This window comes from Argentina silus, assembly GCF_951799395.1.
Source record: "Argentina silus genome assembly, chromosome: 20".
Lineage (NCBI taxonomy): Eukaryota > Metazoa > Chordata > Actinopteri > Argentiniformes > Argentinidae > Argentina > Argentina silus.
Window position 1 is genome coordinate 13884635 of NC_139674.1, and position 12147 is coordinate 13896781.

General features: G+C 45.0%; 1 protein-coding gene across 1 annotated transcript; it reads right to left on the bottom strand.

The window, feature by feature from the left end:
- Nucleotides 1–1373: 1373 nt before the first annotated feature.
- On the bottom strand, nucleotides 1374–5794 carry rergla (RERG/RAS-like a). The gene is made up of 5 exons (XM_083691810.1): nucleotides 5561–5794; nucleotides 5392–5448; nucleotides 4609–4682; nucleotides 3863–4011; nucleotides 1374–2995 (listed from the first exon to the last, which is right to left on the bottom strand). Exons 1-5 carry the CDS (start codon nucleotides 5610–5612, stop codon nucleotides 2710–2712), a joined length of 618 nt encoding a protein of 205 aa, XP_083547936.1. The 5' UTR covers nucleotides 5613–5794; the 3' UTR covers nucleotides 1374–2709.
- Nucleotides 5795–12147: the final 6353 nt, after the last annotated feature.

Genomic DNA, 12147 nt, shown 5'->3' on the forward strand with positions numbered 1-12147 from the left:
TAAACCTAATCTTTTAGACTAAAATGCATTATCAATGGAGATTTTCCATTGAAAATGTTATTTCGTCCAGGACTAGGTTTAAACCGGCTCGCAGTGTAGAAAAAGCCAGGCCTAGAGACATGGACCTGCCCTGTCCAACCCAGTAATTTGGCCATTGTGTTATAGACATTTACCTGCAGTAGCACGAAAAGCAAAGCATGGCGAAGGTGCTGGTGTTGGCTGCCCAGAGTGTTTTTCCCGTCCCTTCTCTAGGGCCTACTTGGCTTCTGATTTACAGAATGCAACTGTGATATTTGTACTTCCTCTAGTTTTGTGTTATTTCAGGTTATGATTAATGCATTTGTTCTCCACAGAGGGCCAGATGCATCTTTCTATGAACATTGGACTCTCAAGAAACAAAATATGGAAAATAACAAATAAATTATGGTTGAAGCCTTCCCAAGATGGTTAGGAAATCAAGTTTTTCAAGCATAAAAGACAACAAAACATGACTTGATGTATTATGATAACTCTATATGTGGTTCTTTTAAAAAAAACACACCATTCCAATGAACACATTCACAGGAATGGGAACATTTTGAGCTGTAGGGAACATTCTCCTCTTCAAAACAGGTGTTTGTTTTGTTGACAATATCGTTATCTGTGTGGTGGAGGACGTTGAGAGGACCCCTATGCTCTAGACCCAGGTGAGTCTTGTTTTCTGCTGCATCTTCTGCCACATCAGAGGGCCTGCTGCACCCCCCCCCCTCCATTGATGGAAAGATTATTCCATCCACCCCCTTTTTCTTCTTCTTCTTCATCACGGTGTCTTGAGGTCTCGTCCCATCTTCCCCACAAGCCCGCATGGGGGGCTGTTTTCCCTGACTGTCCCTCTTTCTTCTTTTCCTACTCTCTTCTTTTTCTCTCTCCCTCTCTTTCTTTTGTCTCTCTATGCTCTATATTCTCTTGTCTAGGAACTATGTGATAAGAGACCAGGGAATGCCAGCATTGGGTTTCAGTCAGTGAGGCATGCGGTTGTTCTGAATGTCCTAGACTAGGCAGATTGATTGCAGGGATCTGGACTACTGTCAACTCATTCTGCCTTTTATGTAATCGCTGAAATTCACTGGCTTGAGTAATTGTTTGGCGAATGTGTTACGTAGGAGAAGCTCGGTGCCTTGTGAGATCAGTGTGCAGAGTACTCTCACACTCACACATTTCTAATGATTTAAATGCCTCACTGTGAATACGTGAGTGTATTTTTGTCATTTGAGAGAAGTCCATTCTCTATGGCAGACACCAATTTATATTTGATGCGCGCGCGCGCACACACACACACACACACACACACACACACACACAAACACAATAAAGTCACAACACACACAACCTCACTCGATGAAAGAGTACTTTATTAGAGTGAATATTTACCACATACTGTAAATGGAAGTGAACGAAAAACTGCTGTCATTATTGTATGATACCTTTCCATGGACACAGGTAGTATGGAAAGAACTTCCCCAAAGACAGGTGGCAACAACCTGCCTCTCCCCTTAAGCTGTTCCCAGTCATAAACAACAAACCGACTGTGCTTTCCCCTGTGGAATGCATGGAGCAATTATTGAAATCATGGTTTGCTCTAAGGGGTCACATCAATGACCTCACATAACTGATAATGAGCACACATGACTGAAGGTAGAAGTAGTATTGGCTACAGCTTAATGCATTATTTCAGGAAGATTATTACATTATGAATGCCCTTGGGATCTCACTGTTACAACTGCATTAACGATGACTCAGGAGGTTTTGCAGATCTTTTTCTTTCTTTCTCCTATCATCCGTTCTTTGTTCTCCTCCTCCATTTCTTTTCCCCCTCTTTCCTCTGGGAATGGGAAGGACAGTAAGATTTGTCAACGTGATCTATTGTTTGTTGTCGAAAACATTTCTTATTGTAGCTTCACAATATCCAAGTCTGAATCCAGGTTCTCACAATAATGCCACAACACACAGAGACTGTATGAAACATATGATGATATATGAAACATGTGAATCCAAGAGCCTCATGGAGCAAGAGATACACCTCCACATACCATGCACGTGGAACAGGCGACAGTGGAGGCTGGTGGAGGTAGAAATCGGAGGACAGGCTCATTTGTAATGCATGGAATGGAATGAGGAATGGGCATCACAAATGAACCTGTCCTCCGATTCCTACCCCCACTGCAAAGATTGAAGAAGAAGTACTGTATCACCAGGGCTAAGAATAGCCTCTTAAACATCCCTGGAGCCAATAAAAACACTGGTTGACATAATGTCTTATCATGCCAGAGCCCTTAGCACATGATAAGCGAGTATAGGCAGAAAGCAATAAGTCCCAATAAGAGCTGTGCTCAAGTGTATTACCATGTATGTATCACCTCATCGCATCACATAGTGTTGCCACATAACAATAACAATAACCAACACCAACAGCAATAATAGCAATAGCAATAGCAATAGCAATAGCAATACCAATACCAATAGCAATAGCAATAGCAATAGCAATAGCAATACCAATACCAATAGCAATAGCAATAGCAATAGCAATAGCAATAGCAATAGCGTGTAAGCAGCTCAACCAGAGGTTTGCTCCCAGTCTATGTTGGTGGGTCCAATAGCGTTACTCCATGCCTTAATCGACGACAGTCTCTGCACCAATGGGCATTAGGCTGGTGGTGGCAGCGCCATGGCTCACACAGATTTCCTCCGTTTTCCGAAGACGTTGTTGATGAGCTTGGCCATGGACTTGGAGCCGCTGGGCCGCCGTCTGCGCTCCTTGGCCTTGCTGCCCTGGCTGGCGTTGTGGACCATCTTGGAGAACATGAGCACCACCTCCTGGTAGTGCTCGGCAGCAGACAACTCGTAGAACTGGCACCGGGACTCTGCCGCCAGGCGCTGGCCCTCCTCACGGCGCACCTCCCGCACGTGACAGAGGTCCTGCTTGTTGCCCACCAGGAACACCAGCGACTCTGCATCCCTGGGGGGAGCGGAACAGGTCAGGGTCAATGCTAAGTGGGATGCTTAGGGGGACCTGACTCTGACGTCACACCGTCGATGTTTAGATTTAAAATGGTTAGGGTTAGGAATGCTGCTCAGAAGACGCAGACTGATAAAACATGACGACCGGTGGCTTTTGAGTGAGTAACAGCAGCAGCAGCAGGATGGGTTGTTTTGATGCAGACAGTTGATGAGTCAATACTGCACTGAAACACTGCCTGCTGTGGCTGAAGGTGACGCCTGGGGCGGGAGAATAGATTTCAGTGCCACTGAATTAAAAAGCGATCAATCCTTGTCTAACAGGGCTTAGAAAGCCTAGCCAGGGAATGCGACATGGGAGGCGGATGGACGTAGAAATGAAAGGCCGGGCTCATTGTAACGCACGCAATGGAATGGAGGAATGGTATCAAACTCGTGTGATGGTTTCTCCCTCCACCAGACTCTGGAATGGAACATATCTGGGGTGGAACATATCTCACCGTCCAACCTATACAAAATTCTTCGGCACTCTTTGTTCCTTGTTGACTCGACCCAGTTAAATAAAGAGTTGAATCAAGAGAGCCTGCCGTGTTTCATTCCAGAAAGCTGTCCCCTTCCAGTCTGCCCTCGGGTCACTCCCCTTCACAGATCTGATAGGACTGGGAAGCTGTAAGCGTGATAGCGAAAAACATGGAGGAGCTATACCTTACAAGCCTCGTCCTGTCAGATCTGGGGGTGGGGGGGTGGGGGTGGGGGGGGTGAACCAGGGCAGATTATAAGAGACAACCTTCTGGAATGGAACACAGTGGGTGGAAGGTCTGAATGAGTTTGAGCCGCATCAGTAGTATCACCTGAAGCGGGCACGTACCTTTTGGCCACCCCCAGGTGCAGCTCTCGGATCAGGTGCACGATGGCTTTGGCTGTGATGAAGGAGGAACGGTCACTGATGTCGTACACCACCACGAACCCGTCCGCCCAGTGGATCTGGTCATTCAGAGTGGACTTCCCCTCACAGGCCTGGGAAACAAACAACAACAAAACATAATTCAGATTGAGACTCAGAAAACTTTATTATCCCAGTCTTAAATAGGGTTTATAAAAAGACTCCCCAACAGGAACCTATTTTTGTAATCCACATTTTTACTCGAACACCTTTAACTACAGCTGTAAATGACCCATCCACATCAAAGCAGTGCACTGCATGCTGTGTAAGTCTTTTTTTGGCATGGTCTAGGTGGCTATGTGGGGAAAATGGTTCTGGTGTAATTCAGATAAATGACGGGTGGAACAGTGATGCATGAACTGCATTGCAGGACTCCAGTCTGAGGGCTCAGGTTCTGATTATATAAAGGCAGGGAGGGAGGGAGGGAGGCAGGGAGGGAGGGAGGGATCTGTGGCTGGGCACGGTAAGTGAGATAAATTGCTCTGGCTGCCTGTTCCACCCATTAATGTTTTCAGGTTTTCAGACGCCGATAAATATGTGGAACTGGGAAAAAAGGGAATTCAATGATGGATTTTTATTACAGACATAATGTGTTGAATGACCACATGTGGCGATTACAGTGATAAACATGCTGTATCGTCATTGTTCCCCCTGCCACCGTCTGAGCTCACCTGGGAGCAGGGGTCGTAAAGCTCAAGGTTCAACTGCCTCCCATCAATAGAGAGACGCTTTCTGTATATGCATTCTGCAAGAGAGAGAGAGAGAGAGAGAGAGAGAGAGAGAGAGAGAGAGAGAGAGAGAGGTCACAATGTAAAATGAAAACATATGTTCAGGGAAAACAATTCCCCACTGAGGGCACTCCTTCTATCCTATGATGTTTGTCTACTTTAATTAGTATCATTGTATTGTTGTGCATGGATCTGTTTCACTGTTTACTTGAACCATATACAAATAAAAACATAAGAATATGTTTTGAATATTAAAAAATAAGAAATGCGTGTCACAATCTACACCCTTGAAAGAGGGAAAACCTTATTTTCCATAGAAATACGAACAATTTGATAAAGTGCACTGTACAGCCTAAACTTTCTTTTTAGAAGGACTGTGAAAACTTTTGTGCAGTAAATCTGATTCAGCCAGACGTAAAAACTGCTCGTGGCAAATATCAATAGCTACACACTGTATCAGAAAATGAAAGGATTCCGTAATTAACCTTTTTTCAGAGGTTATACAGGGATAGCTCATTTAATAACACAATTGCGCACTGTAAAATCTCATACGCATGACGCGTAAACGCAATTAAACTACATCACAGAGGTGCCACTCAGTCTCCGACCTCTTGAAATATAACAGTGATTCAGTAATATACAAATATACCCTAAGCCTAATCACATTGAATAATTCTTAGGTTAAAACGTATAGAGTACCCAAAACAAATAATAGAGAAATATTACCTGATGATGACGCGTATTCGCCAATAAATCGCCGCGTTAGGAATCGTACGATGAGAGCTGCAGAGAGGGACACAAACATGTTGTTCCAACAAAGTATAACACCACACTTTTTGTGTTAATTTTCCTTTCTTTGTTTTGTTCAAAGGGACTAGTTGAACACTTTTCTTACCTGATTTCCCGACTCCTTCGCCCCCGAGCACTGCAAGTTTAATGTCATTCATAGTTACGACTCACACGTTGGTTATAGAAGTTCACTTTCCAAGATAAACAAAAATGATTTCCGAAGAAAATATCATCCTTTGAAGTCTGCAGCCTACCACATTGTAACACCAGCGGTATTCTCTAGGTTTCTAAGACGCATCACTTGTCATTGTTCGCATCAGCAGCAGAGTGCAGTCAGGTCTCTGGTGTTGTGAACTGAAGGAGGGGGAGCTGGAGGAAGGGGGAGCTGGCTCATGTCGTCACTGTAAGGAGCAGCCCATTGAAGTGATGGGACCGCGGACATCAGAGGGCTTTTATAAATGAGAGAGCGGTCTATTTCCATGGAGAGGTAATGTCGTATCGACCCTCCCTCTCTTCTCTCTCTCATCCTCTTTATTCACTGAGTTGTAAGTGGTGACCTTTGTGGGGCACTAATGTGGTCTCTCACAACAACAACAACAACAACAACAACAACAACAACAACAACTACAACTACTACTTCTATCACTACTACTACTACTACCTTACTGTTGGTGACCCATTTTCAGTGAAGCTAGCTTAGGCAGGGGATGTCAGTGCCTCTCTACCGTACTTGGTGATCAACACAAATCTACACCAGGGGAGGCTGGTGGAGGTAGAAATCAGAGGACAGGCTCATTGTAATGCATGGAACGGAATCAGGAATGGTATTAAACACACGTTTGATACCATTCCTGATTCCATTCCATTTCTACCTCCACCAGCCTCCACCGATCTACACGACCTGCTCTAAAGCTAGCCATCAACAAGCACTAGTCCCAAGTTCTATTCAGAAGTGTGGAAGGAACCTTGCTGGTTGTTCTGACTGATGGGTTACAAGATGGGGTTGCATGTCAGCACAGGTGACTGCAGATGTGGTTGGAAGCAGAATTTCTCACAGGCTCACACACTACCCAAGGCCAAATGGAGCAGGCCATTGGAGGTTGGTGGAGGTAGAAATCGGAGGATGGGCTCATTGTAATGCATGGAACAGAATGAGGAATGGTATCAAACACAGACATTGTAATGCATGGAACATCCATATATTACAATGAGCCCGTCCTCCGATTTCTACCTCCAGCAGCCTCCCCTGGAGCAGGTGATTGTTATCCAGGCTCATGATAAGCATCTGATACTCTGTGTACCATGATTAGCCCTACAAACGCTAACAACATGTAACCAACAAAGGATTGAAAAAACTGTAGTTATGAACATGATGGTGCAATGCAGATTAGTATGCCATCGCTGGGCCTCTCATAGGTCAAGTTTGGGACACACTTTTCGGATAGAGCAAAGAAAAAACACTGGTCAAGCTGAATCAATGTTAGTGGGCCTCTGTTGCAGTGCCCCAGAGTCCCCTCTCTCCATGTGTGTGCACCTGATCAATGTGAAGTGTGGCAGTGGACAGAAAGGGACAGATACAGAGAATTGAAAGCCCAACGCAAAAGAATAGGAGAGGCCAAAATACAATGTGAACTATTGAGCATAACATATTTTTCTTGTTCCTTTTTAGCTTGTTTTTTTCTTTCTTTCTTTCTTTTTTTGGAAGTGGTTTCCTATTTCTTTAAGCGTTTTGGAATTGATGCCATTTTGAACCACGTTTCCACTGGAGGGAGAAATAAAGAGAAGAGACATTTTGGTCATGGAGAATGTGCCAATAAATCAACCAAATGAATACATATCTATAAATTCCGTCAAGTCAGTTTACCGGCCGCAGGCGTCCCACATTTAGATAAGTCATAAATCCCATTCTTACATAACCACACAGGTTTTCCCCAGCTGTAAACATTGGCCCACCAGGAACAGTTGAGCTGAACTGATCCAGCTCAGTACCGCCAGAGGTTTGAAAATGTTATAGATTTGCTAGAGGATTTCCCTGTCAGGTCCTGTCACTCTGAGCCTTCACTCAAAATGTAGGGATTGACGTGGCCCCTCTTCTTCCACGATAGGCTGTGAACTGAGTGGCCTTCCCCTCTCTCCGCTCCCCGAGGCCACGAATGGCATAATGAGTTCTGGCTGAAGCTGCTGCACGTTCCCTGGCAAAACCTCAACCGTTGCACCTTCAGTGGGATTACCGAGCCACGGTACACTTTATTCCTTTAACACCTGGGAACTTGATTCATGGACAATCACCTGGAATGTATTAGCTGCCTGTAGAGCAAGGTAATATGTTTGAATGCAGGTTGGGCTGTCGGCCTACAGTTCTCACGCAACTTAAGAATAGCATCGTCCTTCCTTGTGAATCAGGGTGACACATATTTTTTTTGCGCTTTTGTTTGTAGGAAATGTGTATACAATTCGCAGATAAGACACGGGTCACGACTGTGTTAGTGCATTTGCAGACTTTTTCCATTGCAGTGTATACGGTGGGGGGCGTCCCCTGAGGGCGTCCCCTGAGATTGCCAAATATCGTTATCATCAACAAGTCTTCTTCTTGTAGGTCTCTTGTTTTTTTTGGGTCAAAGCCTGGTAACAGTGAGCTGAGATCAGTGGAGACTTATGGAAGAGAAAGGGTACACTTATAGTCACAATGTCCTTGTGTCCACTGAAATAGCCTTTTCCCTAAGCCTAGCTCCGACCCTAACCCTAGCTCCGACCCTAACCCTAGCTCCAACCCTAACATTAGCTCCAACACTAACCTTAGCTCCAACCCTAATCCTAGCTCCAACACTAACCTCAGCTCCAACCCTAACCTTAGCTCCAACCCTAATCCTAGCTCCAACACTAACCTCAGCTCCAACCCTAACCTTAGCTCCAACCCTAACATTAGCTCCGACCCTAATCCTAGCTCCAACACTAACCCTAGCTCCAACCCTATCCCTAGCTCCAACCCTAACCCTAGCTCCAACCCTAACCTCAGCTCCAACCCTAACCCTAGCTCCGACCCTAACCCTAGCTCCAACCCTAACATTAGCTCCGACCCTAATCCTAGCTCCAACACTAACCCTAGCTCCAACCCTAACCTTAGCTCCAACCCTAACCCTAGCTCCAATATGAACCCTAGCCCCGGCCCTAACCCTAGCTCCAATACGAACCCTAGCCCCGGCCCTAACCTTAGCTCCAACCCTATCCCTAGCTCCAACCCTAACCCTAGCTCCAACCCTAACATTAGCTCCGACCCTAATCCTAGCTCCAACACTAACCCTAGCTCCAACCCTAACCTTAGCTCCAACCCTAACCCTAGCTCCAATATGAACCCTAGCCCCGGCCCTAACCCTAGCTCCAATACGAACCCTAGCCCCGGCCCTAACCTTAGCTCCAACCCTATCCCTAGCTCCAACCCTAACCCTAGCTCCAACACTAACCCTAGCTCCAACCCTAACCTCAGCTCTAACCCTAACCTCAGCTCCAACCCTAACCTTAGCTCCAACCCTAACCTCAGCTCCAACCCTAACCTCAGCTCCAACCCTAACCTCAGCTCCAACCCTAACCTCAGCTCCAACCCTAACCCTAGGTCCAACCCTATCCCTAGCTCCAATACGAACCCTAGCCCTGGCCCTAAGACTAGCTCCAACCCTAAGACTTAACTAGAGTTCACAGTCGCGTAAACAGGGAAGATTTTATTGATTGTCTGTTGAAGGGAACACATTAATTAGAATTGGAATGACTGCATCGATTGTAAAGTGTTAAGAGTTCAGTCAAATAATCACAGACAAAATATCAATATGGTTTATAGGGTAACGTGGCATGTTGCTTTTACAGCCAGGATTCCCAAAGTTCATGGGAAACATATTGACCAATGGTGACATGGACAAGGTTGCTAAGGGGGTTGCTAAGGGCTGGGCGTAGATGATCCAATAGAAGCATCTAGAAGAAAGGTTCTTGTATATCACATGATAGGAACAGACAAGACTGACCCTGCTAAGCTTGGGATTCTCTACACACCGATTAGTAGTATTATCATTTAAACATTCCCATTGACTTCATATTGTGTTTTTGGACATGAGAGCAAAGTCCATGTGAGATGGTATATAACAGCTACCCTTTTTAAAACCTTTCTAACCTTTTACAAATCTACTATAACAAACACTGACATATTACATAACATGAGCAAGGTACTGTGGAGCCTATCCCAAGTTTGGATGGCCCAAGTGTCGTTCGTGAGACATCACCTGCATGTCTTTATCCATGTGCTGGGTCAGATGGGTTCATAGAACGTATGTATGCCCTGTACAGCACAAAGAAAGAGAGACAGAGAGACAGAGAGAGAGAGAGAGCGAGAGAAGGAATGGAGGGAGGGAGAGAGGAAAAAAGAGAGATGGAGAGCGAGGGGGGGGGGGAGTAGAGAGAGAGGGTTGAAGAGATCTCTCTCTTTCTTTCTTATCAAAGTTGGACGTTGGTGGATGATACTATACATGAATGGTAATGTTCCATTGTCTTTTTGATCTATCTCCCTCCGTGGCCCAGATCAGAGTTGGACTCTGTTGGTGACCGGTTAGCATATCTGATCTATGACTCCATTACAAAGCTAATGAAGAAGACAGCTCTGAGCTTCCCGGCAACTTCACATCACTTAATGCTGACGGTGGCGGTTTCTTCACTTTTGTTTGGAGACAGTTCTGACCTATTTGAGGATTATTTGGCTATCGAGGAGGCTAGGATACCTAGTACGTCACCCACTTCCACAGAAGTACGTTTATAGTCATCATTTCTAATTTGAGAGGAGAGATAAGCAGCACAATGGGAAACGGGGAGAAGATATGAACCCAAAAACCTCCCTCCATCCTAGCCAAGACGATGAACTAGGTCGGAGGATATTTTCTGTGTATGTCTGTGCCACCTATCTAAATCCATTTGATGGCGTGACCCTGGGGACATGCTACGGCGCCAAAAACGGACAGTTCTCGTCGCATAAATGTGGTCACCGGAGTCCTAACGCCTATCTCTGATAAATGAAACCATAACGGCGTCTTGAAGGGAGGCAGAATAGATTAAACCTTGTTTAAGACGGGCAACCAACGCACAAAGCTCCCCCTTCAATCATCCAATGAATTCTCTGGGGCAGCGTAGCCCATGGCAACCGTCGGGATACTACCCCATATATGGTAGTGCTGTTCCTCTTTAGGAAAAATCATATCTCTTACATTGTCCAGTATACTGTTACATTAACAGACGGTAAGCCAGCAAAGTGCATCCCCATATCTATTTTGGCCAGGGGTCAAAACCATAAATATTTATGTCAGGATGCCAGCATTGTATAACATTCACATTCTATGAAGATGATGGATTGTAAACAGTGTTTTTGTTTGTTTGAAGATGTAATCATTTGCCATTTTTGCTCCTAGTTTATGACACCGCAACCGTATCTCATTGATGGTTCTCAGTTGAATATATATAAAACCTCTGGAAATGAATATGTAGCGTGTGAAAGGTCTATAGAAGATGATGTGTTCTTACTGAGGAGTTTATAGATACAACTGGAAGAACACAAAACCTGACACAATGAACCTATTCCTGGTGACACTTGTATTCTGGCTTTCAGAGGCCACTGTATGATACATTTCTCTTCTGATCAGCTGGGCAAGTGTCTTCCCTTTCCTCCCGTCTGATTTGAATACATTCTATCCAATCTTGTCCGAACATGAATTCACATCATAACTCCTCTCTTCAAATGGTCAGCCTTGGATTCATCTCAAAATTGACAAATGGGTTGAGGCGAGTTGCAAACCTCCATTCCCCTCCTGTCTTGCTCGTCTCAATATTGTATGTATGACTCATCAATGTGGGCAGCAGTACCATGTGACAGCCCCTCGCCGCACTGTTGAATAGGTCATCGTCTCAGAGCCGAGCGGCAGACCAAACGAGCCACAGAATGGGAGTGAGAGGTGGGGGACCAAACAACACCAGGTACAGCAGTGACGACAATATCGGGCTGCTTTCATGATGAGCCCGTGCTCTTTAGCCGAGTGGTACTCGGGAACAGCGATATCCATTACGGGAAATGTCAAATGTCTATTTTCATCCAGACTCTCTCTGCCCAGGCTTTCATCCACCTGTGAAGAGAGATGCACTTTCAGCTGCAGATGCAACATTGAATAGAGCTGGGTTTTTTCCATTGACTGAGCACAGGCCAGGGAGAGAGAGGGTTGTCAATGTTTGAAGTGAGTGGTAGCCCACAATTAATCACAAATATATTTTAAGCTTCCTGATAATCAATACATTTTCAACTCGTTATTTATTCTCTTTTTCTTTCCCTCCTCCTCCTTTTCCTCCCCCTCCTTCTCTTTTGGGTGTTTTTGTTCTCTCAGTTGTCCCCAATTGAGGCCTATTATCAAACTAAAAAACTAGCCTGTGTCTCCGGCACAAAAACAACTGTATTTTTCCCCATCCTCAGACTTTTTCATTTTGTCACTCTCAAACCACAAACCTCATGTGTTTGCTCACCTCAAAATGGTAATGATGGAATCAGGCATTTTATTTGTGCTGGTTGAGTGTACTGTATGTACTTGTAGGGACTATACACATTCTTGAAAATCAATAAATTAGTACAATATCTGAAGTGTGCAACTGTACAACTCTATCTGGGTGCTTTTCAAC

Coding starts and splice junctions, on each gene's coding strand:
- rergla (XM_083691810.1), bottom strand. CDS start 5,612: ATGAATGACATTAAACTTGCAGTGCTCGGGGGCGAAGGAGTCGGGAAA. Junction 5,449..5,560: donor CGAAGGAGTCGGGAAATCAG/GTAAGAAAAGTG, acceptor CCCTCTCTGCAG/CTCTCATCGTACGATTCCTA. Junction 4,012..4,608: donor TTTACGACCCCTGCTCCCAG/GTGAGCTCAGAC, acceptor TTTGTTTCCCAG/GCCTGTGAGGGGAAGTCCAC.